This window comes from Rhinolophus hipposideros (assembly GCF_964194185.1).
Source record: "Rhinolophus hipposideros genome assembly, chromosome: 1".
Lineage (NCBI taxonomy): Eukaryota > Metazoa > Chordata > Mammalia > Chiroptera > Rhinolophidae > Rhinolophus > Rhinolophus hipposideros.
Genome location: NC_138047.1, coordinates 110,592,822 through 110,620,725, shown reverse-complemented (window position 1 = coordinate 110,620,725; position 27,904 = coordinate 110,592,822). Strand labels below are relative to the sequence as shown.

At 61.1% G+C, this 27,904-nt stretch overlaps 1 protein-coding gene across 1 annotated transcript; it reads left to right on the top strand.

Annotated features, from left to right (window-relative positions):
- Positions 1 to 174: 174 nt before the first annotated feature.
- UVSSA (UV stimulated scaffold protein A) lies at positions 175 to 27,904 on the top strand. Its single transcript, XM_081026213.1, has 14 exons — positions 175 to 208; positions 619 to 975; positions 2,061 to 2,391; positions 3,294 to 3,414; positions 4,142 to 4,501; positions 5,412 to 5,524; positions 5,610 to 5,738; positions 13,723 to 13,843; positions 20,750 to 20,876; positions 21,222 to 21,347; positions 21,855 to 22,038; positions 22,275 to 22,386; positions 24,777 to 24,951; positions 26,362 to 27,904. The coding sequence occupies exons 2-14, from the start codon at positions 878 to 880 to the stop codon at positions 26,453 to 26,455; spliced, it is 2,091 nt and encodes a 696-aa protein (XP_080882339.1). The 5' UTR covers positions 175 to 208; positions 619 to 877; the 3' UTR covers positions 26,456 to 27,904.

Genomic DNA, 27,904 nt, shown 5'->3' with positions numbered 1-27,904 from the left:
CCCGTCTCCAGTGCCAGGGCAAGAGGAGGCGGGGCCTCCGCCGGAATAGGCGGGGCTGAGGTGAAAGTGACCGCGTCGCGGGGGAGGTGCAGTCGTCGGCGCACTGACAGGCTAGGGCGAGCCAATGACTGTAGCGATCTGGGGCACGTGGCAGGAGGCGGGTGCTCCGCCGGAAGGGGCGGGGCGAGGCGCGCGGCCTGGTCGTGCGGTAGGTGTTTTGACTGCGCTGCGGGTCAGGGGTCGCGCGGGTGCTTCCCTGGGCTCGGCGGCAGCGGCGAGTGGGGAGCGGCGCTGGGGGCCGGGGGCGGTGGGCGGGCCCGCGTCCCGGGGTGTCCTCTCCGCGGGGCACGCCCCTCCCCTCTCCTCCCCGGCGCGGCCCGTCCCTGCTCCCCGGGCCCCAGCTCCCCGGCCGCCGCCCCTCCCTCCGTCCGTGCGTCCGTCCCTCGTGGAACGGCCCGGCCTTGCCCGCCTGAGCCCCTGCCGTGAGCTGCCGGGTCCTGGGCCTCCGGGTGGCTCCCCAGGCGCACCGCGCTCTCCTTGGAGAAGTCCGCCGCCCGCGCCCGCGGTTCCGGGTGCAGTGCTGGCGCGGACACCCGGCTCCTCCCTCGTCACACTCAGCCGGACGCCGAGTGTGGGCGTCCCGACCTCAGCTTCGCCTGTCGCCTCGTCGTGACCGCCACCGAAGGCCTTGTTGACCCGCGCGGCCCCGCGCCTTGCTGTTCGGTCTTGGCGTCCAGGGCGCCGTCGGAGGCCCGGGGCACAAGGTCCGCCGCCTCGCCCGTGCGGCGTGCGGCGGGGCTCAGGACACGCTTCTCGGTGGGGTCAAGAGCTGGGGAGCGCCGGCTGGTCCCGGGTGGCCTTGGTTACGTGTCCAGATATGGAGCAGAGACTGTCAGAGTTGGTAGAAGACCTCACAACCTCCGGAGAACCCCAGCTGAATCCTGAGAAGACCAAGGAGCTGAAGAAAATCTGCAGGTGTGTCTTCAGGGTCAGCCTTTCATGGTGGCTGGCCGGCCCGCGAGTCCGTGACAGCCCCAGGACGCGCCGGGGCCTCGCGTGGGGCCAGGCCTTCCCCGGTCGGCCGGGCGGCTCTGTGCTGGGAAAGACCCCCCGAAGGAGCACACCCGGGACGTCGCCACAGGGCCCTGCAGGGCTCGGGCAGCTGCTGGTGCTGTGGGGCCCCAGGGTGGGCCTGCGGAGCTGGGGGACCACGTGGGGACTGTGTGTCCACGCCCCTGTGTGTGCCGTGCAGCACGTCCCTTGAGTGCACACGTGTGACTTAAAAGATGCGCGCACATCTCTGGTTTTACTGTTGGAATGTGCGATGGGAGGAAAGTTGGGTGTCACAGGTGGGCGGGTTGCCCCCCGGCGCAGCACGGCCTGTGTCCACCCGGCCCTCTGTCTGCAGACGGTCAGCTGGGATCTGCTGACAGGCCTCAGACCCTGGGAATAGAAGCCAGGGCTCTACTGAGCATCCTTTTCCTGTGTTTACAAAACAAGAAACGCAGGTATTGCTACTAAGTGACGAATAGCTTACGTTTCAGTTACAAAATTTCAGCTCAGGTCAGGTTTCGCTATATGCCCGGGAAAACCCCAAACAGCAGTGCTTAAAACAGGGTGGGGGTGGTGGCATTTCAGCCTTTGCCACAGCCGCTCAGCTGAGGAAGAGAGCCATGGGGACAGGAGTGGGCAGGCGTGGCTGTGTCCCAGTAAAACGTATGGGCACTGACACTGAAACCTCATAATTTTTGTTTGTCATGAAGTATTTTCTCATGATTTGTGTCAACTAGTTAAATTCATATGTCATGAAGCATTTTCTCACAACTTGTGTTAACCATTTAAAAATGTAAAAACTGTCCTTGTCTTGTGGGTTTTAAGAAACAGGCAGAGGCCGATTTGGCCGAGGGCAGTGGTTTGTCCACCCTGCTCCGGACGAAGGAGAATGAGGGTTGGGAGAGGGCACAGGTCCCTGCCACTTGTGAATGCGGTCCCCACACAGAGCGTTTAACTTCCTTGTCCTCTGACGTCGAGCGCTTGGTAAGGACTGCTGGCATCCCCAGGGCTTCAGAGGAGCAGCTGAGCCACGCCTACCGCCTCCTGATGGCCCAGCTGAGCCGGGAGCATGCCGAGATCCGCCTGTCTGCCTTCCAGATTGTGGACGAGCTCTTCACCCGGTCTCACCACTTCAGGGTGCTGGTCGTTTCCGACCTCCAGGAGTTCCTAGAACTCACGCTGGGCACCGACCACAGGCGGCCCCTGCCGCCCCCCAGGGAGGTGGCCCAGAGGCTGAGGCAGGCCGCCACCCGGGCCGTCCAAGGTTGGCATGAGAGGTTCGGCGCGGCCTATAAGAAGCTCGCCTTGGGCCACCACTTCTTGAAACACACCCAACAGGTGCGTGGGCCTTGGCATGCTGTCTTGGTGGGCAGCCTTGTTTGGCACCTTGGCTGCTGGGCCAGGGTTGTGGGTTACCAGCAGGCAGAGGTCTGGGGGCTCCCAAAATGAGAGGGTAGCTTCGGGAGGAAGAGCATAAACTCACGCCCGGGTGTGGGTGGGGCTGAGCCTGTGGGCCTGGTTTCCGCGGTGTATAAATGAGAGGAAAGTGAGATTCTACTTCTTCAATGCAGCCCTTCTGTGTAGCAGGGATCCCTCCCACCCTGGAGCTTTGTGCTCACGTGGGTCCGCATGGATGAAGTCTACCAGGGCCAGCTGTGGCCACCCTCCCCTACTCGTTGCGGCAGCCCAGGCCTTACCTGGTACTTGTGGCTTGTGGGCGCCAGCGCTCCCTCCACAGATCTGGGGCCCATGCGCAGGTGGTGGTCTCAGGTTCCTGGGTCCGCCAGCAGCCTCCCTCCGGTGCTGAAGGGAGCGGACACGCTGCCCTCCCACCCGCACTTTTTCACATTGTGGGGAAATGCTGGCTGTGTTTTTTCTAGGGATTAAACATACAGTTCAGTGTCTCCTTGTGTTTTGAACACTGAGTGGAAGAGATCCACAGATCTGTCAATGTGCTGGTGCGTCTTCTCTGGGGGCCCTGCCTTTTTTAAATTTTTATTGGAGAATGTTGGGGAACAGTGTGGTTTTCCAGGACCATGAGCTCCAAGTCAAGTCGTTGTTTTCCAGTCTAGTGGAGGGTGCAGCTCACTGGCCCAGGTGGGACTCGAACCTGCGACCTGGGTGTTATGAGTGTCGTGTTTTAAGCACCGAGCAAACCGGCCACCCTCTGGGACCCCTTTTGACTTCTGTTTATTTTGTGTTCTTTTCAGTCGGGTCTCATCTTTAACTCAATCTTTCAGGTGGATTTTCAAGATGTGAATGTGAGGACTCCAGCAGAAAGAAAGCGAGAAGAGGACAAGCAGAAGCGCTTGGACAGGATCTACCGGGAAAGGGCTGAGCGGGCTGTACGAGAGCTGGAGGGTGAGTTACCAGGACCCTGATGTCGCCACGCCTTGCAGGCCCCACTCCTGGGCTTCAGCGCTTGCCGCGTGGGGAAGGGGCGCGGCAGGTGGGCAGACAACTGGACAGGCACTTATGTTCCCCACCTCCCACCGCTGCCAGGAACCTCCTGCATTTGGCAGCTGGGTGGGACCCTGCGCCCCCTGGTGGTCCTACTGGCCAACGACCTCCCTGTGTCCAGGGTTGGTGGGGCAGCAGGGAGAAGGGAGGTTCCCGCAGCAGTCGGTGGTCTGACCTTGCTCCTGCCAGCCCCTCCCATGAACCCCAACATTTGCCTCCTGACAGCCCGTGTGTGAGGCACATGGGAGGTAGCCTGGTTTAAGGTGCTTCCAGGGAGCCCAGGCCTGGGAGAAGGCCACAAAGCCAGCCCTGCACCCTGGTGGGGAGCGGTGGTACAGCCGCACTCAGGCTGGGGGCTGGAGCGTGGCTTGCGTCCTCATGGCTCTCGCCTTTCCATTCCTCTGGAAGTTCTGCCTGTATCACCCAGAACATGGGAGGACGGCTGCAGCACTGAGCTGGACGATTTCTTCAGCAGTTGGGGCTTCCGCTGACCCTCCCAGCCACGGTGCTGGTCTCTGCCGGAGGGGAGAGGCTGGTGTGCAGGCCTCCCTCGGACAGGGGGCCCTGCCCTGGGGCGGGTGCTGCTGTCCTAGGACGTGACCACCAAGCAGCGTGTTGGTCTTTGCAGAAATGTCTGAAGAAATCCAGGGCTGCCTCACGGAGGTGGAGAGTTGCTTCCGGCTCCTGGTGCCATTTGACTTGGGGCCGAGCCTGGGGCCCACCTCCCCAACTGTGGCCTCTGGTGCATCTGAGGAGGGTGCCCCTTGCCTAGCTGGTGTCCCCAACCTCGAGGATGAGGAGCAGCCGTGCTGCAGCAAGGCGCTGCCTGCCTCTGCATGGCGTCCAGCAGCCATTGATGGGGAAGGGCTGTCCCAGGCCACCCCAGGGAGCTCCTCCGAGGAGGACGAGGTCAGCGACCAGGAAGAGTTTGTGCGGTGCCATGGGCTGGGCTCCCATAAGTACACACTGGACGTGGAGCTCTCCTCAGGTAACGGGGCTGCCGGCCGCTGCTCTGCGCCTGTGCCCCGCTCCTTACACTGGTCGGGGCTTCCCGGGCTGCCCCCCGCACCAGGCCTCCTGGGCCACTTCTTAGGGCTCAGACCTCCTGGGGCTTTGAGCGGGGAGGGACCCCCAAGGTTGGGGTGAGGGTTCACTTGCGACTGTGGATCCCGCGGCCCTCGTGATGTGCAGGCGGGTGGCTAGGGTGGGCCTGACACTCACGTGACCCGGGATGCCCTGGGGGAGCTGCAGGCGTGCTGCCCAGTCCATCAGGGTCAGAAGGTGGCCGTCGGGTCAGCAAGACCCGCTCCTGCCTGGGAGAAAAGTGAGAGGGAGAAACAGCTGCTCGTGTGTCTGTAATGATGCCGGTAGTGAGGTGCAGAGCCCCACATGGCCCCACGTTCTAGCTGCCCGTTGTCACCCCCTGTGGCCCAGCCCTCTCAACAGGCACCCTGACCTCCGTGTTAGGTGTGGCTGGGGTTGCGGCCCTTCAGGTATGTTCTGGTGGGGGGAGCAGCAGGCTCTGTAGCTGCAGGAAGACCTGGCCACCCCCAGGCACCCTGAGCCCTGGGCACCCCAAGGAGCTGCCCACTGTGTGGCTGGGGGCCAGGAGCCAGCGGTGCAGGAGATGGAGTGCCTGGCGTGGTGGGGCAGAGGGCGGACCCGGGGCTTCCGTCTGCGGGGCAGGAGTTCTGGGGCCGCCGCGGGCTTGTGGATGGGCGGGTCTGTGTCGGTGAGTCCCGTGGAGGGAGGTTGGGGTCAGGCTGAAGCGGTCTTTGCCAAAATCACGAAGTGGTGAACCTCTGTAGGTTTGGGGCCCCGGGTGGCATAGGACAGCGATGGCTGGAAGGGCAGGCGACCTGCCCTGGGCCCCTGGTGACCCATGTGCCTTGTTGCAGACAGCCTGAGGGTGCGGGAGGACGAGGACAATTGCGCCGTCTTCCAGTCAGCCCGGGACGCACTGAAGCTCATCGGGAACAAGTACCTGCCGGCCGTGTGCGCCTGGGTCCAGGTGAGCCACTGCCTGTCAGACCCTCAGGTGGGCGTGCTGGGCGTGGGGGCTGCCCGACCCGCACTGACACGCCCCCTCGTGGCAGCTGTTCACCCGCGCAGGGCTGCACGGCGGGCACTTAGAGGCCACCATCAACCTGAAGGCAGAGCTGGAAAGCACCCTGAGGAGATGTGGGGAGCTGGGCATCAAGCCTGAGGGCGCACGCAGGCGGGAGGTGAGTGCGGTGGCCCCAGTCCGAGCTCAGCCCTCTCAGCAGGACCCACTGGGCTCCAGAATGTTCCTGTTCCTTCCTCACTCAGCCCTGGCCATCCCTGCAGATGGAGGATGTGGGACAGGGTCCAGGAGGGAGTGTGTGGGGGTTCCTGGGTCATGCAGGAGGCGGCAGCCATGGGTCTGGCTGAGGCCCCACTGCACCTGGCACGCCTGGGCACCGTGTGCAGCCTCCCATGAGCTCAGCACCAACTCCAGGCCTCGGGTCCCGTCCCCTCGTCCACACCGTAGCCAAGGACGTGGGAGCCAGTGTGCCTGCAGGGAACAGGGATAGGACGTCTTCCTCAAGGTTTATGCAGAGGGCAGTGCCCCCACTTGCGGAGGTGGGTACCTCAGCCATCCCGAGCAGGCTGAGGAGCTCCCAGGTGGCTGAGCAGGGTGAATGTGGGGACTGGTGCCACTTGGGGAGGATACTCTAGGCAGCAGTCTGCTGGGCATGTGACACCCACAGGCCTTGTAGGTTGTGCTTCTCGAGGGAGGAGCTGGTCCTGAGTGCTAGTCCCTTAGCAGGGCAGGCCTGAGGGGGCACTTGGTGACGGCGTGAGAGTGAAGCCCACCACTCCCGGGGCACTAGGCACCAAGCAGCGACTTCGAACCTCATGTGGCCCCCGGCCCCTCTGTCCAGCCTGCATCCTGACCTAGCCCTTAATGCTGAAAGGGTCTGGAGCTGGGTCCTCCCAGGGGTTCGTTGGCAGTACCAACCAGGAGGGGACCTCCGGGGCTGGATGCAGTCCTAGTCCATTTCTGGTGACACTAGAGTGCTCCCCTCACCCGGGCCCTGGGCCCTGGGCCACAGCTTCCCATCCATGGGGACCCTGCAGAGCAGGGGTCTGTGTGGATCTGGGGTGGAAAGAACACTTCCTTGCTGAGGAGAGGATCAAGTTCCAAGCCACTGAGACCTAGGAGGAGAGTGGCTGACCCTCTCGGTCTTGGCCCCCACTGTCCAGGTGTCCATGGTGCAGCTGGCTGCCCCACACCTGCCCCACCAGGTGAGCTGAGCAGTGCACGGCCGCCTGCTGTTGACGCCTGTGCGGCCCCTGGGGACCGGCAGAGGGCGATCTTGTCCTCGGAAACCTAGCGACGTTTGCTGCTGTGGCCACAGTTCCATAGGCTCGTTAAGGCCTGACAGCTGCGCTCCGGGGTGTAACTCAACCACGAAATAAGTCAGCTCTGTGAACTCTGACCAAGATACTTCTTTTTCAGTGGAAAGAGGTCTTTCTGGTCATGGGAGGGTGGTGATTGATCTGGTCAGCGTGTCCTAGCGCATGGGGGGAGTTTATCTCTCATTATCTCTCAGTTTCAGCAGACACGGGGTCATGGGCTAGACGGCTGGGCCTGAGCACGGTGAGTGTGGGCACTCGGGCGTCTTCCCTGCGCCGAAGTCCACCTCCCCGTGGCCATGTCTCCGAGCTGGCTGTTGGCGCTGGCTTGAGTGTCACTGCGTCACCGGAAGCTGCGCCTGGCAGCCAGGAGGCACAAGGCACCCGAAGCCCTGCTGGGTACGGGTGGGTAACAACCAGGATGTGTCCTCTTTTGAAGAGGCACATGGCTGCCAGGAGACAGAAGGGGCTCAGGCTTTCTGTGGAGGTGGGCCCTCCCTGGGTTTCGTGTCTAGGCTTGGTCACCTCGGGGGGTGGCACCTGTTTGTGTTTTGGCTGCTGCTCCCCCACATAGACCTGGGGCCCCTGTCAGCCTCTTGGCCACCTCCGAGCTTGCGTGGGACTGGGACCTTCACTAGTAGAAACGCGCACTCACCCCCACACCCCCAGCACCTGTGGGACGACATGCAGGCTTCTTGTGCACCCCTGCAGGGTGCATGCAGTGTTCAGGGCTGGGCTCTCAGTGGCAGAGCGGGCTTGGGGGGCGGTCGTTCAGGAGATGCACTGTCCATTCTGAAGGCTGGAGGGACTGGCCAGGTTGACTGGCTGACCTGGGGGCCGTATCTCCACTGACATGGGGACGACAGGGTAAACCAAGGCAGGCACCGAGGAGTGCCCTCCCTGCACTGGGCAGTGGAGGGCCCCTTGCCCCCTCTGGCCTTGCGGTCTGATAGGTGCAGGGAGGGCCTGTCTGATGCTGGTGGGTGGAGCCGCTGCAGGGCCGAGGCTTCAGCGGGAAGCGCATCGCCGCCTCTGTCAGCCGACGGACACTTTGCAGACACTGCTCCGAAATCCTTGGAGACTGCTCGTTCAGCGCTGGGCTGTAGATGAAGCGATTGGGGCTGCCTGGCTGAGTGGCAGTGCCCCGCTCTGGCAAGGCCCGCTTCCCAGAATAGACGCGCTGCTGCCGTATCTGCACATCTGCTCCCGCTCTGCGCAGGGCGGCCGGCCGCCAGCCAGTGAGCGGCGTGGTGACTGGAAAGTAGGAAGGAGTTGTTGTCCCCACGTCCACATAAATGCTGGGGTTTGTCCTGGCCTCCGCGTCCTGAGTGCACAGAGGCAGGTCGAGCCGGACACGCTCTGAGAGCTCACGAGCGTGTGCCTGAGACCCACGCAGACCTGGAGCTCCTGGCCCAAGGCGGGGCAAGAGTTGGCGGTGTGGGGTGCGGGAGCTGGCGTCTGCGGCTCCACTAGGCGCCGTGACTCTGATTTCCTGTTTCTCCCTTGTTGCCAGTGGTGTCTACGTATTGTTTTACTCTTGACGTAGATGCCTGTCTTTAAAAAATATTTAAGCCGGTTTAAGTAGGTTTAACTGTTTGTTTTATAGAGTGTCTCTGTCTCGGTTCCGTCTGGAAGCCGGCTGGGATAAATCTTAAACAGATCAATAGTGAGCGTCATTGGGTAGATTTAGTTCCAGCCTTGCCGTTCTCAGTGATGGGTGGTAGTCCCCAGCTGCTACATCCGTTACACTGATAAAAATCCTTTGGAAACTTCCAAATTGCCTGCCATTTAATTAGGTAGCTAAGATCACCAATTATTTTGTGTTGTGTAATTAAGAAAATAATAATTTCCCACCAACCACTAAGTCAGAAAAAAAACAATTTTAAGCATCAGCCTGTCTAATCCGTCCACGCGTGGGGGTTGTAGGTGTTGGGGACGTGTTGAAATGTCCAAAGCGCAACAGCTGCCATCGTCCTCTCCCGTCCACGGTCCGGTGCAGCAGCCGTATGGTCTTAACTGCGACCCCTCCCCACTCACCCACCCCACCCTACCTGAGCTCTTGAATGTGTGGCCACCTGCTTCCTCGCCTTCCTCGGAGCTCACCCGCCACCGTGCGAGGAGGCCCTGGCTGCCCTGTGCTGGGGTATGAGTGTTGGCTTCCTGCAGGCGAAAAGGGCAGAGCCGGAGACCCAAAGAATGAAATGTTGGATGCGTCAGGCACCCCTGGAGGCAGGGAAACTAAATCAGCAGCGTGGGGACCTTGTACTCGGCAGGGCCAGTAAACAACCTTCCCGGGGACGCTGCCCCTCCATCACACTGAAGGCCATGCCACTGCTGCATCGTGGGGCGAGAGCAGGGGAGGGGTCTGCACGCCGATCTCGCGAGGCCTGGGAAAGCATCTCAGCCCCGGCCTCTCCCTGCTCTGCTATGCGAACACCTGCCTCACCGGGCCTCACTAACGGCCCTGCTCTCTGAACCCTTGCACGTGTCATCCCTCTAATTCCAAAAGGAGCCCCATGAGTGGGTTAGGCTATGACTCCCCATTTTACAGGTGAGGAGACTGAGTCTGGGGGCAGTTGTGTAAGCTCTGGCCTCCTCCCAAGGCCGATTCGCCCAAGGAGGGTGCCACTCGCAGTGACTTGGCTGGAGTCCTACCTCCCGAGCACCCAGGAGGTTGGGCAGGGCTGGAGAGCACGTGGGAACCATCGGCCCAAGCTTTCTATCCAGGCTTGGAGCGGCCGCTGCTCCAGCCAAGGAGCACTTGTGCTCCATTGGGGTGTGATGTCGGCCTCCGAGGAGTGTAGGGAGCCCCAGTGAGGACGTGGCTGCCCCCCAGCACACGCCCCAGGTGGTCACCAGGAGGAGAGGGCCGTCCATCTGGACTGCAGCACAGACTGATGCCCGGCCTGCGCCTGTGGCACCTGCCTTGGGTTGACGGAAGCGCCCTTACCTGTCTTCCTGGCTGCCTGCCCAGACCCAGCAGAGCTCCAGGCCGCAGCTTCCCCCTGGAAGTGGACCTGCAGGTGTCCCCTTGACCTGTGGTGGCAGCGCCTTCCCCCACCCCCAGCAGACTGACGGGAGCACTGGAGCGGCTCCGACATGAGGTCTGTTCAGAGCTTCGGTCCTTTGCTGATTCAGTCAGACGAGAGCTGGAGGTGACAGCCTGTCGAGAGCATGGCGGCTTGTGTGGCCTCAGTCTCAGGTTCTTGGTCAGGAGTTTCAGGAGGGGACCTCATGCTCTAGGGCTCAGCGGCACCCTGGCAGGCGGTGCTTGCCCAAGGGGCTGCATGCTGGCTGTGGTCAGCCCACGCCTCACCATCATCCTGTGCCCTCTGAAGGTGCGTCCCAGCAGCCAGAGATGCACATGAGATACCGGCCTGCTGGGCAATTTGCAGGGCCTTCAGGGAGGGCATTAGCATATAAATAGCAGCCACGATGGCGACCAGCACAGCTGAGCACGTTTAATTTTTAGTTTATAAGACAGAATGGGGTTTTAAATGCATAGCCATCAAGCGCCGGGAGACAAATGCAGGTGGGAGCTCACTTGTCTGACGAGGGCCTTACATCATTTTTTTTTTAAAAGGGAAACACACATAAACTGAACAAAAGTGATTTCTTGGGTGAAAAGTAATTGAGATTGTGCACCAAGTTAATTAGATCGTACAAAATTTATTTAATGGTCCCAGCTGTATCTTGGGCACATGGTGGTGGGCATGCTGCTCCCGGGCGGGGTCGCCTGCCTGTCCCTTCTCAAATAATTAGTCCTTCGCTGCCCTACTTCTGTAAACTGATTGCGTTGTATATTTTGGCCGCTTTATTGCTTGTTTAATTATGATCACGGAGGCTCATTTTTCTAAATCTTTTTAACTGGGTGAGAATCAGTTTGTATAAAACCAGCAGAAGGCCTCCCTGCCTCCCTGGGCCATGGGTGGTCTGCGGCCTCCACAAAGCACGGGAGGGGTCCGATTGGCCGCAGGGCGCTGACCACCTGCCCAGGCCGTCACCTGTTCGTGGAGGTGGGTGCATGCCCCAGGAGGGGCGGCCTGGCACGGTCTTGTCTGGTTTCATCGCCATCAGAAAACTCCGGGGCCAGCAAAGTGCTCTTGAGACCAGTTTATGAGTCGGACCCATTTTGAAGATGGCCCCCCTCTAGCTGATGCCCCCAGGGTGTGACCTCGGGTGTCCCTGCACCCCTGCTCTGCCCCCTCCCTCCCCAGTGCCTCCCCGCCTGGCTTCTTGCTGACTGCTGACCCCATCTGTGACCTTTGACCTCAAGGGGAAGTTGCCATCACTGGTACCTGGAACCACAGGACAGGCCCCTGGGCAGCGTAGGAGCCTGTCTCCCAGCCGTGCTGCGTTTCTGATGTTTCACCTGGTGGGTGGTGGTGCTTTTCTCTGAACTGGCACTGGATGCGAGGCCCGTGAGCAGGTCACACAGCTGTCACAGCTCCATGACGCGGAGCTTTCACTGCCTCTGGATGTCTGCTGTCACAGCTCTTCCCTGATGCGCAGTCTGCCTGGAGCTGGACGCAGGGCACGGTGCTCTGGGATCTGATGTGGCAGTGGGAGCGCTCGAGCCTGAGTTCAGTGTCGGTGCTGCAGTGAGTGGGTACCCAGGAGCCATGTCGTCTCTGCGCACAGGTCGGGGTGTCCTGGTCTGCGGGAGAGCCCCGGTCCTTGGCAGCAGCTCTGGCTGGACGCCAGGCTGTGGGAATCTTAAGGAGGGCGCTCCTACAGGCTCAGGGGACCCTCCCCTCTGCATTTACAGAGGGTGTGTGTGTGTGTGTGTCCCGGACATGGGCGCTACCTGGCTGGCTTTGAATGTGCTGATTTAAGAACAAAGGAGCCCAGGGCTCCACGTTTAATCACAGGAGTAAACACTGTTAGTTGGGGAGAAAGAAGGCATAATTCCTAATAGTTATCTAAGCTGCTAAATATTTTTTAGGAAATGAAAATTTAATAAAAGTCGCCGGTGAAATTCAGTGGTGGGAGCGATAAGCATAATACTTTATGAAAATGACCCCCATATTTAAACTCTGGCACTGTGTGTTATGCATTGTAGCTCCAGTCCACATCTACCTTTTAGAAAATTAAAACACATAAATTCTGTTTAGTGTTTGATACGCACTGCACAGGCCGGGAACCATAATGCCCTAAAACCTTGGGCTGCTTTCCACCTTTCATAAATTCCTGGGTAGATTCTATACAAAAATAATTTTCAGGTCCGTGGCTCATTGTTATTCAAACGTGATTGATTGTCGTCATTTGCTCAGCCCGGGAGTTAAGTGCCCCTGTCATTTCCAAAGAGTATAATTGGGACGTTTCACAGGTCAGCGGTGGAGACAGGCTTCCCTTTTGATCAGTGTTAGACTGATAACAAAAATTACAGTTTCCAGTGATTAATGTCCCCCGCGCCTTCGGATGCAAGGCGGTGGCTTGTACCTAAACAGAGTGCATTAGCATCTGATTATGCCTCTGGCTGTGGGCTCCTCCCTCAAGTACCGCCTGATGCCTGCCCTGGACGCAGGGGCCGCAGGACTGCTCCCTGGTGACGGGCAGCTCGGGTGCCATCGACCTGGTGGCTGGGCTAGTGTGGGATGAACATGTGGTCGCCCGCCCTGTGGTCAGCGGGCTGGGCTTTGGGGTCATGGCCGTTGTGTCCCTCTGGGCATCACTGTCGAGGAGGATTTCAGAAGCAAAGGCCTGTGTCAGATGGTTATGTTTTCAAAGTTTGCCTGTGACAGCATTACCATGCCCCAATGCCGGTATTTGTCTGACAGGGTCTCCCTTCCAGACCTTTCCTTCTGTGGCCTGCAGTTGGCCGTGGCAGCAATGTGGGCATTGCCATTCTGGGAGCAGCACCCTCTCTTGGCCTGAGGGCTAGAGGCAAGAAACAGCGCCCTGGTTGGGCTGAGCCAGTCCCCTGGGTGCTCCACGGTGGGGTTGGCAGTGGGCAGGGGGCTTTGGGATGCCTTCCCGCTGTGACCGTCTCAGGTGTCACTGAGAACGTGGGATGAGGGTGAGGTGAAGGCTGAGCCGACCCTGGAGGGTTTTCTGAGCAGGGCACCCCATGGCCGCAGTGTGTGCGTGGCCGTCCGTCACCCAGTAGGGAAGCCCCCTCCTGTGGAGCCTTGCCTCGTGAGATGAGTCCTCTGCATGTGGAGGCCCTGCTGCTCCCGCTCAGCCGGGTGCTGCCCAGGAGGGGGTGGTGGACAGAGGGCGGAGGTGCCCCAGCCCTTCTGGTGGCTCTGGACTGCCCCCCACCTGCACTGCAGCTTCAGTGACCCCACCACACTCACCTGGACGGGGGAGGTTGCCTCGTCCAAAGGAAACTGGTGGCTTTTAACATCACTGTTAGGGACAGAATATTCCGGAAGTGCTGTGGTCACATCAGCACCACCGCAGGCCCGAGTGGGGAGCTGGCCCAAGAGCAGGGCTGGTGCTAAAGCTGGATAGGGCCTGCGGCTCAGTCTGGAAGGGAGGGGCTGTCAGCCCACCGATGCCCAAGGGCCTTGCCTCTGGAGGGGTGAAATGTGCCATGTCATCTGCTCTGGGAGACTTTGAAGTGGTGCCTGTCCCACACATTTTGGAGGTCACCAGGCAGTTGGGCAGGTCCGCCCATCCCGTGGATGCAGAGGGAGGGTGCTGCAGAACTGCGTGACATGGGGGACTAACGGAACAGGGTCGGAGGCCACTCAGTGTGTCCAGCCCTGCTGACGCTTGACCCGCCCCCCACCTGCACAGAGAACTCCACAGAGGGGCCAGGGACCCTTGGGCCTCAGCCTAACGTGTCCGTCCACATACAGATCTGGGCTGGTGTCTCCACAGACAGCAGCCCTGGGCGACCCGGGCGAGCACGATGAGGACGACGACGACGAGGGCTTTGTGGAGGTTCCGGAGAAGGAGGGGTACGAGGCCTGCGTCCCCGACCACCTGTGGCCCAAGGATGGTGAGTGGCGGGTGGGGGCGCTCAGGACACTGCCCTCGCCTGTGACCTCACAGCCAGAGTCTGGAGTCGTGCAGTGCTCCTCCTGTGCCCTGGGTGCTCTCTGCCAGGACCCTCCCCAAGGCCTGCCCTGCGTGGACTCTTGTCATCCCCGGCTGGGCAGGCCCTACTTCCACTTCCTGTGAGTACTGCCAGGCCATCCACACACGGCACGACACAGGCCTGCGCTGACCTCCCCACTGTGGCGAGGGGCAGCCTATCTGGGGAACTAAAGGTCTCAGCCCACGGAGTGATTGTGGGGGTGGGACAGGTGCCCCCCGAGCAGACAAGCACAGGAGTCCTACCCTCAGGAGAGACCTAGTGGGCCTGCCATGTGGGGTGGGAGGGAGGAAGCCTCTGCCTCTTGGTGTGGGGGGTGGCCACGCATGTTCCCCAGGCTCCCTTGCTCCCCAGTCTCCATGTCTTGGGGGTGTCATGAGGCAGCGTCCGTCCTTGTGGTTTATGGAGTCACAGACCCGTGTCTGGCCCAGATGACTATTACTTTCACAGGGAGTGACGTAGGCTTCAGGAAGTGCAAACCCCCTTGCCTCAGGTCTTTTCTGTCTGTAAGTTTCTTTTTTCAAAAAATCCTCTAAAAGCCACACTTGCACCCCAGGATTGTGGGCCTCCAGGGAAAAGGAGTGTGGTCCCACGTTAGGGCTGCCTCTGACACCCTGGCCACACAGGAGATTGAACATCCGGAGGAAGCAAACAAAAACGAGACCTGCAGCTTTTGTGGTGAAATAGACAAGTCGATTTGAATGGGAGTGTGTAGGATGAAACGTAAATTTGTTAAAAGAATTTAGACAGTTAGACAACTGGAGTGTGAAGACGTGACCCATTAGAGTGTCCTGCCAAGTTAGCACAGCCAGACTTAACGACCATCCATTTGTATAGTCTGTGTTTACTCTCGTGGTTGCCATCTGCTGACAGAGCGACCTGTACCTGGGTGCTTCCTGCCCTGACAAGCCTGTGAAAGGGTACAGTCGGCAGCTAGGGCAGACCCCCCCCCACCCACACACACTGGGGCAGGTCCCCCCCACCCACACACACTGGGGAAGGTCCCCCCCACCCACACACACTGGGGGAGGTCCCCCCCACCCACACACACTGGGGCAGGTCCCCCCCACCCACACACACTGGGGGAGGTCCCCCCCACCCACACACACTGGGGGAGGTCCCCCCCACCCACACACACTGGGGGAGGTCCCCCCCACCCACACACACTGGGGCAGGTCCCCCCCACCCACACACACTGGGGGAGGTCCCCCCCACCCACACACACTGGGGGAGGTCCCCCCCACCCACACACACTGGGGGAGGTCCCCACCCACACACACACTGGGGGAGGTCCCCCCCACCCACACACACTGGGGCAGGTCCCCCCCACCCACACACACTGGGGCAGGTCCCCCCCACCCACACACACTGGGGGAGGTCCCCCCCACCCACACACACTGGGGGAGGTCCCCACCCACACACACACTGGGGGAGGTCACCCCCACCCACACACACTGGGGGAGGTCCCCACACACACACACTGGGGGAGGTCCCCCCCACCCACACACACTGGGGGAGGTCCCCCCCACCCACACACACTGGGGGAGGTCCCCCCCCACACACACACACTGGGGGAGGTCCCCCCCACCCACACACACTGGGGGAGGTCCCCCCCACCCACACACACACTGGGGGAGGTCCCCCCCACACACACACACACTGGGGCAGGTCCCCCCCACACACACACACTGGGGCAGGTCCCCCCCACACACACACACTGGGGGAGGTCCCCACACACACACACACTGGGGGAGGTCCCCACACACACACACACACACTGGGGCAGGTCCCCCCCACACACACACACTGGGGCAGGTCCCCCCCACCCACACACACTGGGGCAGGTCCCCCCCACCCACACACACTGGGGGAGGTCCCCCCCCACACACACACACACACTGGGGCAGGTCCCCCCCACACACACACACTGGGGCAGGTCCCCCCCACCCACACACACTGGGGGAGGTCCCCACACACACACACTGGGGGAGGTCCCCCCCACCCACACACACTGGGGGAGGTCCCCCCCACCCACACACACTGGGGGAGGTCCCCCCCACCCACACACACTGGGGCAGGTCCCCCCCACCCACACACACTGGGGCAGGTCCCCCCCACCCACACACACTGGGGGAGGTCCCCCCCACCCACACACACTGGGGGAGGTCCCCACCCACACACACACTGGGGGAGGTCACCCCCACCCACACACACTGGGGGAGGTCCCCACACACACACACTGGGGGAGGTCCCCCCCACCCACACACACTGGGGGAGGTCCCCCCCACCCACACACACTGGGGCAGGTCCCCCCCCACACACACACACTGGGGGAGGTCCCCCCCACCCACACACACTGGGGGAGGTCCCCCCCACCCACACACACACTGGGGGAGGTCCCCCCCCACACACACACACACTGGGGCAGGTCCCCCCCACACACACACACTGGGGCAGGTCCCCCCCACACACACACACTGGGGGAGGTCCCCACACACACACACACTGGGGGAGGTCCCCCCACACACACACACACACTGGGGCAGGTCCCCCCCACACACACACACTGGGGCAGGTCCCCCCCACCCACACACACTGGGGCAGGTCCCCCCCACCCACACACACTGGGGGAGGTCCCCCCCCACACACACACACACACTGGGGCAGGTCCCCCCCACACACACACACTGGGGCAGGTCCCCCCCACCCACACACACTGGGGGAGGTCCCCACACACACACACTGGGGGAGGTCCCCCCCACCCACACACACTGGGGGAGGTCCCCCCCACCCACACACACTGGGGCAGGTCCCCCCCAACCACACACACTGGGGGAGGTCCCCCCCACCCACACACACTGGGGGAGGTCCCCACCCACACACACACTGGGGGAGGTCACCCCCACCCACACACACTGGGGGAGGTCCCCACACACACACACTGGGGGAGGTCCCCCCCACCCACACACACTGGGGGAGGTCCCCCCCACCCACACACACTGGGGGAGGTCCCCCCCACCCACACACACTGGGGGAGGTCCCCCCACACACACACACACTGGGGGAGGTCCCCCCACACACACACACACTGGGGGAGGTACCCCCACCCACACACACTGGGGGAGGTCCCCCCCACCCACACACACTGGGGGAGGTCCCCCCACACACACACACACTGGGGCAGGTCCCCCCCACCCACACACACTGGGGGAGGTCCCCATACACACACACACTGGGACAGGTCTCCCCCCACACACACACACTGGGGGAGGTCCCCCCCCGCCCCCCCCCCACACTGGGGCAGGTCCCCCCGCTCACACTGGACCACATCCCCACCCCCCGCCCTCTGTGTTTTTTTGACCTTGCAGCCAGAGGCCTCGCCCCACACCCACGATGGACCTGGGAGGTACTTCTGCCATATGCTAGGCGCAGTGACTGCCGCCTGTGCCCAGGTCGACAGTGGGCAGAGGAGAGAGCCGCAGGGGGCAGCCTGCTGAGCCCCTGGCTACTGCTCTAGGTTTCTGCAGCTGAGGGCCCTACCTCAGTGCCACATCTCAGCACCTGGTGGTGTCGTCTGCCCTGACCTCAGGCCTGCGTGCCACCCTCTTCTCTGCAGGGGCCAGGGGTCTTGTCATCTGGCCAAGAATTTCTGGCCATTGGCACTTTGCGGTGCCCTCTTAGGTCCCCACTTTGAGAGCTTTGCGTCCTTTGAGCAGAAGCCATGAGGCTCCCCCTGGCCTGTGGCTTGTGATAGGTGCCATTAATGACCACGATGGCCACCCTCCGTGGAATGCTCAGGCTGTGCCACTTCCTCTTGCCACCTAGGAGGAAATGAGTGCAAGATGGTGAAGCCTTTCCCCCCCCCCCCCGCAGTGGGTGGTGGCGGGGCTACTCCACTGCCTCTGGGAAGGCTGTGGTGACATGTCCCTTGGCCTCCTTGAGTCTGGGTCCTGTCCTGCAGTAGCTTGGCCTGCAGGGCGCCCTCCTCTGCTCCTGCCGCTCAGCTCTCGCAGTGCCTTGGCCCATCGCCTCTATTGGACCGTCTACTTCTGGGGCTGCAGGCCAGCAGGTCCATATCTGAAGTGCCTGTGGCAGTCGCCTTACGAGGGAGGTAGAGGCCCTCTTGCTTTTGCTACCCCTGTTCTGGATGACTCACGACATCGTGTGTAACCTTCAAGATGACAATGGTTGGTGCGGGTCTGGGCCAGGTGCTGTTAATTGATATTCTCTAAACGGTCGCACATAGCTGGGCGGTGGGGCACACGGGCAGCCAAGGGCCAGGGTTGCCTGGCGAGTTCAGCCACTGTCCAGCCCAGCCATGGAGGGCTGCAAAGGGGGTCCCAGGGCTAGCGGCACGGAGGGCAGGGTGGGAGGCCGTGGTCCAGGGTCAGACTCCATCCCGTGACCCCTGACCCTGGGTGTCACTCGCAAGTCCTGGTCTCAGTGAGGGACACACACCCATCTTGTGTCTGGGAGCACGGTGGCAGGTGGGGACCTTGGAGTCAGTTCCTATCCTGGTCTGTATCCTGGTTCCTACCCTGGGTCTCTACCCCAGGTCTGCATTCCAGGTCTATATTCCCTCAGCGGTTCTGCAGTTAAATGCAGTGGGGTCTGCAGTGGGTTGTCGGAATCCACAGCCCAGGGAACGCGCTTTCTCTCATTTCCTCTGAATTTTCACAGAGGGGCTTTTATCTTCCCCTAATCCTGCCGGTTCTGTCAGGACATAATCTCTTTCTCACATTTACATTTTAATTACAAGGCCAGCTGAACGAGGTGGAATCGATACTGTCAGGCGGGAGCCTAAGTTTGCGGGAAGCCCAGCCTCCATTTCCTGCCATCGATCCGTCTCCCGCCCTGTCTGCTTCAGGCAAATAGGTGCCACCGGCCAATTTAAACAGAAAGGGGATTTGGACATTTTCATGATTCTAAGAGCCGTGGGAGTGAGTGTGCGCCAAGACCCTACACTTGAGTCAGACCCCTGGTGGTGCAGTGGGCAGGTGGTGAGGGTCGGGCCCCGCCCACAGTCACAGCTGCACCACCCCGGACACGTGGCCGAGGAGCGCCGTCTGCTTTTTGGGTTTTCTCTCTGAAAGTGTGTCAGCGAGATTGATTTTCTACAACAATGTGAAAATGGTTGTGTGTTTTAGTGCCATGAGTATTTACTCCGCTGTAACACGCTTCCCTGTCTTTTCAATGGTTTAAAACAACAAGTCAATGAAAAGTATATTTCATTCTTGTAACTCTTAGGAAGCCTCATATCGATCCTTTGGCCGTGACTGTGTCCATCGAAATGTCACAGTGTCCACTTACCAGCCTCGCCTCCCTCCTGCTGTGTGGCACGTGCGAGTGCAGGGTGGTGAGGCTTCCCGATGAGGCGTGGCCAGAGCCCCGAGTGGGCGTTTGGGCACTTCTGTGAGCTGGGCCTGCGATGATGTGTTGATGACGGAGCTGGGTCGACATCCCAGCCTCCTGAGTGCGCCCAGGGCTTCAAAGCTCATGCGCTCAGGTAGATCTGGTCACCTCTGGCTCTGTCCTGTGTCCTCCACTCAGCTCAGGACCCCAAGAAATGGGGCTGGTCCCCGCCCTCATGTGGAAGCACTCAGTGCTGAGTCTGTTCCCTGCTGACTTTTGTCTCAGTCGAGTGTTATTGGTGAGTCTGCAGGTAGATGGTGGACAGAGGGACGCAGTCAGTGAGACCACAGCCTGTGTGTGCACACACAGAGTATAGGAGCGTGTGTGTGCGAAGCACATTGCGTCCGTCAGGTCCCCACGCCTGGGATCTCCACCGGGCGCCCTTCACTCTGCCCTTGACCACCCATGGCCCGAGGACGCAGTCTGGGTGATGCTGGGTCTTCGGAAGGCCTTGATCTCAGGACTCGCCACCTTTTTACCTGGCAGCTTAGTGTGCGCTCAGAAAGGGCTCCTCAGACATGCAGCCCGTGTGCTGTTGGACTGTTGCTTCTGACCTCTGTCTGAGCCCTGCTGGCGAGTGGTGCATGGTAAGCGCACCACCGTGTGCTCCCCGCAGTGCTGAGCGAGGCCTGGGCTCCCAGGCGTGAGTGTCTCCTTCGCCTCTTTGACGACGACCTCCCAAGGCCTCGGCTTCCATTGCAGTTAGAATTTCCGCCCCACAGCATGCTGGTCGGAAAGTTGGCCTCCTCTCTCAGGAGGCTTTTCAGGTCTTTCTGTCCGTCTTTACTGTTCATTTTCTGCGATGCCAGTGGGTGGCCCTGCTTTCTTTCAGGTTTCTCTCCTGGGCCTGCAGTGAGCATGTGCTCTCAGCGTCCCCCCTCCCACCTCCACCCTGGCAGAGTGGGCCCTGTGCTTCGTTCCCAGAGCAGTCTGGTGCGTGCCGCGTCCCCGGCGGGTCCTGTTCCCTGCTTGCCCATCGTCTCTTAGACGTCTTTACCACCATGTGCTCCTGCGAATTCCTGTTCGCATGTCTCCTGCATAGACCTGCGTCTCCACTGGTGCTTGGACAGTGTGTCTGTCCGAGTGTGTCCTCTTGTTCCCTGGTGCCTGCTCACTTTGTGGTCTTACCTTCATGATAGCTCTCGGATCTCGCTTTCTCTCCATTCATGTTCTGCCAGCTCTGAGTGGACAGCAGGCTTTGGTGGTGCCAGATGCGGCCCTCATCCTGCCCCAGGAACCTGGGGGCAGACACTGGCCTACAGAGATTGGTGGCCCAGTGGCCTCGTCTCTAGCCATTTTCCTGTGGGTGTCAGTGAAGGGCCAGTATTGGGGCTTTGGCTGGCTGGTGGCAGGCAGGGGGTCTGTCCAGGCTCAGGAGTAGGTAAACCTCTGTTTCAGGGCTGCAGGGAGACCCAGCTGCGCAGGGTATGCAGGCGAGGACAAGGACGGATAAGGAGGCGTGTGACCCTACCTCCACTGCCGCCCAGCTCCAATGGCTCCGGAGCCACTTCCCGCCGTGTCCCAGGTGACTCCCAAATGCCTGCCTCTGCCCAGAGCCCGGCCAGATGCTCAGCTTCCGATGCCGCCCCAGCTGTGCGTCGGCCAGGAGAGCACCTGCACCCCGTGCCTACGGCAGGCCGGGGGTCCTTGCGCTGCATGTCGCCCAGGGCGCCCCCGGCCCAGGCTGAGGACCACAGATCCAGGGGCAGCTCCCTGGGGACAGTGGGGCTGGGCCTCCCCAGGGCCTCGGCGGCTGTCATTGCTGAAGTGTGCTGACCCCGGCCTGTGCACGGGCAGAGGGAGGGGCGGGGTGCTGCAGCTGGCGGAGGCTGCACGGTCAGTGTGTTCTGCTGTTCTGTGGCCCCTCCAGGGTATCCCAGGAACCAGCGGAGGCCGGGAAGCTGGCAGCAGAGCGGGCCCGAGCTCCCGTCGTGCCCTTCGGGGTGGACCTGTGTTACTGGGGCCAGGAGCAGCCGACAGGCGGGCGGGTCCTCAAGTGAGTACAGATCCCCAAGGCGCCGCCCAGCATGCGGTGGGGTGTGGGCTGTAGAGCCTTCTGGGCCTTTTCTGACCTCATTGCTCCCTGGGGATACGTCCTTTGTCCTCCCATTGGTCAGGCGTCATAAGGCATGAACTCGGCTGCCCTCACGGGCCTGGGTCTCCGCAAGGAGTTTCCTGGAAGCCGCCCTCCCTGCGCTGCCTCCACTGTGTGTCTGTGCTGTGGCGGCCCGGCGGAGGTGGGGGTGTGCGCTCCTTGTCGCCGTCCGTCAGGGAGCGTGTCCCAGGAGCCCCCGTGCGAGCCTGTGCGTCCTGCCAGGTCCAGGCTGGGCTGCTGGTCCCGGAGGCGGGTGGGGGTGCCTCGTGCTGTCACCACCCATGCACCTTCCCGTCTTACTCTGAGGTCTATAACAAGGCCCGAAAGTCCTTGGGACCTGTCTCTTAGGCTGCTGGCCCTGCCCCACGGTGGCCCCGACAGCTCCCACACTGTCTGTTCGAGTTGCAGGTCTGAGTCGCAGCACCGCTTCTGGAAGCCGAGTGAGGTGGACACGGAGCTGGACGGCACTCATGTGTCCCAGGTGCCCCCAAGCCGCCTCATCACCTTTGCGGGGACGTTCGAGCCTGTGCAGCACCGGTGCCGAGCCCCGAGGCCCGATGGCCGGCTCTGCGAGCGCCAGGACCGGCTGAAGGTGACGTGGCAGCTGGGGCCTGTGGGCCAGGACCTGGTGGCCTGAGGGAGGGCTGGGCTCCAGCCCCCTGTGCCAATGCTGCTGCCCGGGGCTGGGCTTGTCTGTGGCGGTTTGCTGTGCGTGTCCCTGTCTCCACACCTGCTCTGTGCTGGGCCTGCAGAGTGAAGGGAGGCGCGTAGGCCAGTGACGCAGGCAAGACGCGGGACGGCTGCGAGCTGCTCTGTCTTTTGCCACAGTGCCCATTCCATGGGAAGATCATCCCCAGAGACGATGCTGGGCGGCCCCTCCACCCGGAGGACAGGGCCCGGGAGCAGAAGCAGCAGCTGCAGAAACAGGCGGAGCGCCCAGGTCGGCCTGGGGGTGGGGCGGGGTGGGCAGACACTGCGTGGGGGGCACCCTGTGCTATCTGCACGTGGTCCCTTGCCACCTCCAGCTTGGTGTGTGCCTGCGGAGGGCTCTTAGAGTGCTCAGGCTTCTAGGGGGCCAGGTCTCCATGCAGCTCCTGACGGGAGATGGGGGCACACCCAGACCAGAAACTGCCTGTTGTCCCTTGTTAGGGTTCTGGGCGCTCGGTCGTCTGTTAAACAGATGAAGAACCTGAGGCAAGGAGAGGAAACCGGCTCATTTCTGTTCTCTCCAAGCCTCAGGGGCCCCTCCGCAGGGGGCCGTCAGGAGGGCTGCTGGGCAGGGCTGGCTGTGGGCGCATGTGCACGTGGGCTACATGTACATGGCGTGTGCATGGTGTGTGCGTGTCTGGGCAGACGGCAGGTGGATGCTGGGCCTCCACAGAATGCGCTTTGGGCGTCCCCATCAAGGCTTCCCATTTTGTGGCCAGTGGGCCCTTTCAGACCAGATGATCAGGGGGCTTAAGCCTAAACATCCTTCTCAGGACAGTCTAGGGAGCTGTGCCGTCGTGGTACGTGTCAGCACTGTGTTGGGGCATTGCTGCTGGCTGGCCACTGCCCAGCCCCCAGTGGGACCCCAAACAGCAGAGCCAGGTGGTGACATGCAGAAGTGGCCGTGGGCACACTCAGTGCATTGGAGTCTGCAGGCCCTGGCCATCTCGCCCGCCCTCTTTCCCTAGGATCCCGAGGACGGCCGAAAGTGGCTGTGTCCGTGGGGGCAGTGCTGGCACTGTGTAAGGGTCCCAGCTGGGCCATGTTTGTCGTCATTAGGGTTTTTCCTTTTGTCATAAGAGACAAATACTAGATTTCAGCTTGGCACCCAGGGTGGACACCTGGGACCCAGGCCCTGGATGGTGGCCGGAGGGAGGGAGGGACAGAAGGAGGGGCTCCCGACCTGCTCATCCCCCACGCGGGCGGGCGAGGCCTTCCCTGGGGGCTCACACTGGAGCCGATGAAGGGCCTATTTGTGTGTCCACCCTGAGGAGTATCTGGTGCTCCAGCCTGCGGTGACTTGTTAACAACAGGTATGCCACGGCCGCACGGCGAGGGCCAGTCAGATGTGAAATAGCGTCTCTTCACTAACTGCGGTTATCGATCCACCTCCCTCGCACGCGGGCAATTTTCTTTTCCCTGCGCGAACCTCAGTGACAATGCGTGCGGAGCTCCAGGGCCGTCAGCGCAGGAAGGCCTCGTGCCCCGGCACCTATTGATTTTCCTCAAAGGCTTTTAAATTGCTCCTTCATTTTACTGAGATGCTCATTCCATCTCTAGCGGGCGCCGCGTTTTCCCGTTGTGTTTAAACAATTGCTCCATTCACTGGGTTCCTAAACTGTGACGCCTTCTTATTACTGGGAGATAAACTGTTTAGACAGTTTTCCTTAATCTTGGATTAACCGTCTCTGTATCTGAGCTGTGCAGCTCCGTCCTTCACTTCAAAAAATCAACTTGGGGAGGCTTTGCCATCTGTCTGTCTGAGCTGTGTGGCTTCTTCCCACGCTGCACGTGCCCTGCTCGCATGCCAGCCCTCAAGGTTCCCGTTTGTGTGGGAGCACCATTGTGTGTGCCGTGTCCAGCGAGCCAGGACCACCGTCTGTGGGTCTGGGCGCGTGGGGGACACTGCTGTCATTCCTGAGCTGCGTGGCCTTCCCAAACTCGCCAGGCGGGGCTGACCCCACGTTTGCTGGGCCCTGAGTGGCCTCGCAGGCAGACTGGTCCCCCAGGGGTGCGAAAGCAGAGGCACAGGCGGGAAGTGGCACCAAAGCGGGGCTCTGGTGGGGCAGGGTTGGACCCTTGGCCTCTGACCCCGATGCCTGCCTCCTGCCTCCGGCCTGGAGGCCCCCACACACACAGTTAATGCTTTCGGCAGCCTGCACGTGAGCATGCTGGCCTGGCCTGGGGCAGCCTGGGCTAGCCAGCGGCTGGGTGCCACATTTCCCCAGGGGGTACTTCTGCTGCCCCGCAGGGCCTGGCCGGGAGAGACACGGCGGGAGGAGCAGGGCTGTCGGGGTGAACACGCTTGTTCTGACACCTGTGGCCAAGTTCCCTGTGGACCAGTGCACAGAAAGCCCAGCCAGGGCCTGGTGGGGCACAGGCTGCGGATGGCACTGTCCCCCAGCCACTGGCCTCCGCTGCTGTCCTGTCTGAGGGGTCAGAGGATGCCCCAGGAGTGGCTTCTGGGGTCCGTTCAGCTCCATCTGGCCTGTGCGGGCGCAGGGAGTAGGAGGACGTCTGCCCTGCCCTCTCTGTCACGGGTGAACCAAGTGGCCCTGTCAGGGAAGGTTGGGGCTCTGGTCGGTACCATGTGTTTCCTGAGATCTTGGGATGTGCTTGCAGACTGGCAGGACCGCGAGTTTATGAGAGACGTGGAGATGGCCACGGGTGTGGATCTGGGCTCGTCCAGGGCTGGCAGGAGAGGTGGAGGCAAGAGGAGGCAGCACCCCGGCCTCACCGACCTGAAGCAGCGGGCCGATACCAGCCGCTCACGCCTCGCCAAGAAAGTCTTCGCTAAGTAAGGCTCCTCGCTGGGCCCGGATTTGGGGGTGCTGGAGGGGAGCCAGCCCAGCTGCAGCATGTTCCCCAGGCCTCCCTGGCATGCACTGTCTCCCACAAGTTCTTCCTGGGACCACCAGGCTCCCAGCCAGGCCGTCCGTCATGAGTGGGCCTGGGGCTGCTCACCTGGAAGGCTGGGTGCCGGCCCGGCTAGCCCCTCATGGTCAGCGCCCAGGTGCCCACATGGTGACGTCAGGGAGGCCAGTTACCTCCAAGGCTGGTAGGACAGGGTTCACTTCATGAGTTTCAGCCCCAACAGAGCTCGGCTGGGGTCACCAGCATGCTACTCTCACCGCCAGCTCGGGGGGTGGGTCAGGGCATGTCCCCAGCCCAGCTGGACCAGCCTGGCTGCTGGGGGCTCTGCAGGACCAGAGCAGACAGGTCGCCAGCCCAGCAGCCCCGCTGCCCATCCCACGGCCGTGGTCAGCCAGAGGTTCCCACCGTGTTTAAGTTGTTGCCAGAAAGCATTTAGGGTGTTTGTTTAGAAAAGCACACGAGGCTTTGCCCCACTTCTCAGATTCATGCCGAGACCTTGCCGGTGCCGGCCCGTTAGGCAGCCCCCTCTCTCGGCCCTGGAAGGTGCAGAGCTCAGCATCCCGGGCAGAGGAGGCCCTTCCTGCCCTCCTGGCCCAAGTGGGGCTGGACACGAGGGCAGTTTCCCCGGTGCCCACATAGAGTCCCACGGGCTTCTCACTGCTGGTTCGTCCTGGACTTCAGTGTCCAGAGGAGGGTTTGGCCCCCAGGCTCTGGGCACAAGGCTGGTTTCCCATGGACTAGCTAGGAGTAAAGGGCACCCTGGGTGCTGACCCAGAGGAATGTCCTGTCTGTGTCCTCCGTGGAACCGAGAGCTGGAGCTGTCCCCTACAGGAGGGCCGGGTTGACCGAGCCCCTTGCAGGGCATCAGGGCCCCTAGAGCAGCGCCCAGCACTCATGGATTCCTCCCGGACACATGGTTTCCTCCCCCCTGCCAAGTCCAGACCCCACCATGCCAGCAGCCAGGCTCAGCGTCACAGCGGTCCCCTGGACAGAGGCGACCTTGATCTCCTCGCTCGCGTCTTTTTCTTACGCATTCTTAAGTATCCCCCATGTCTCTGCACATGGATGAGTAGTCTGAGCCTCGCATGTCCTAGCTTTACGTCCTGCACACTGCTCCCCACCCATGCTGGCCGTGGGCCCTCATCCTGGGCATGACCTGGCACTGGTAAGGCCACCTTTGGACTCGGAGCTTCCGAGCTGTGTTGCTCATCAGCAGGGAGTCTGCAAGTGGTCCGAGTGCGGCAGCCACCCCAGGACCCGTGCTCAGTCCCAGGCAGGCTGTGGTCAGAGCTCTGGGCCTACCTGGTCATGTCTTGCTTTGCTTCCCCCACAGGGCGGCTATGCAGAGGGTGGTCACAGCCATGAACCAGATGGACCAGAAGAAGCACGAGAAGTTCGCAAACCAGTTTAACTATGCGCTGAATTAGAGGGCCAGGCCAGGTGTGCTGTGGTCCCCTCTGGTCATCAGCTCTTCTTCCTCTGGCAGTGCACTAGGATGGGAGAGCAGACACCGGTCTGGGCAGCAACCATGGCCACCATTACTGTGTGTATGAAATGTGAGGCGATGATGCATGTCCTGATTAAAATGCCCTAGTGTGGACGTTCCCCTGCTGTGGGGGGCTCCTGCAGTTGGGTTGCTGGTCTAGCTGCGTAACAGGCCCTTGGAGACCGGAGGGTGAACTCGGGTAGCCGCATCTCAGGGGGCGTCCTGCAGAGCCTGCGCAACTGTGAAGTGGTTCAGAGCGATAGAATGGTCCCTGAGCTCAGCATTCAGGGACCCCGACCCCCGTTTTCCAGCCTGCTCAGAGGAATTCTGGACAACCCCCACTTTTATATAAATGCTGCTTTTAACACAAACAAAGGGAAGTGAGCCATTTGTTCTGTCACACCTGTGTTTTCAACTCCAAACAGCTTGGTGATAGTTCTGCAGGATGCAGAGAACTTTTTAAAAAACGTTACTGAGGTAGTACTCGCACCGTATCACGCATCCTTGTAAAGCGTACGACTCAGTGGCATTGAGTACCTCACAGAGTTGTGCAGCCCCCACCCGGCCTAGTTCCAGAACTTCTCATCACCTTAAAAGGAAGCCCCGTCCCCGCGAGCAGTCTCGCTCCCCAGCTTCTGGCACCCTCTGATCCACTGTTCGTGGATTTCCCTGTTTCGAGCACTCGGTGGGATTGGAGGCATAACAGGCGGCCTTTTGTGTCCAGCTTCTTCACAGTGCAGTGGTTTTGAGGTTCTTCCACGTTGTGTGTCGCAGGTCAGAACTTCATTCCTTTCCCACTAACACTCCATTGAATGTCTGTCCATTCATCGCTAACATTGGGGTTTCGCACACGTTTTGGCTGTTACGAATAATGCCGCTGTGAACATGTGTACAAGTTTTTGTGTGGACATATATTTGTATTTCTCTTGGGTTTAAACCTAGGAGTGGGATTGCTGGGTCCCATGCCAGCTCTCTGTTTACCTTTGTGCTGAACTGCTGTCCACAGCGGCCGCACCACCGTGCACCCCACCAGCAGTGCATGAGGGTTCCTGCTTCTGCATGTGCTTCCCAGCGCTCGTTCTCTCTCAGTTTGAGCCGCCTGAGTGGGTGTGAGGGGGTAGCTCATTGTGGCTTTGATTTGCATTTTCCTGATGAGTGACGTTGGGCGCCGTATCATGTGCTTACTGACCATCTGTGTGTCCTCTTTGGAGAAGTGTCTGTTCAGCTCCTCTGCCCGTGTTAATTGGTTTGTTTTGAATTGTAAGAGTTCCTTAGGTATTCTGGGTAGGAGACCCTTGTATCGTTTGTGAATATATTCTCCCACTTTGTCTTTTCACTTTCTTGATAGTGCCGTTGAATCATAAAAGTTGTTTATTTTGATTTCCACTAT

What these genes read in the sequence shown, in the direction of transcription:
- UVSSA (XM_081026213.1), top strand. Translation starts at nt 878, where the DNA reads ATGGAGCAGAGACTGTCAGAGTTGGTAGAAGACCTCACAACCTCCGGA. An exon ending in GGCTGTACGAGAGCTGGAGG is followed by an intron (nt 3,415 to 4,141) that starts GTGAGTTACCAG and finishes TGGTCTTTGCAG; the next exon opens with AAATGTCTGAAGAAATCCAG. An exon ending in GCCAAGAAAGTCTTCGCTAA is followed by an intron (nt 24,952 to 26,361) that starts GTAAGGCTCCTC and finishes CTTCCCCCACAG; the next exon opens with GGCGGCTATGCAGAGGGTGG.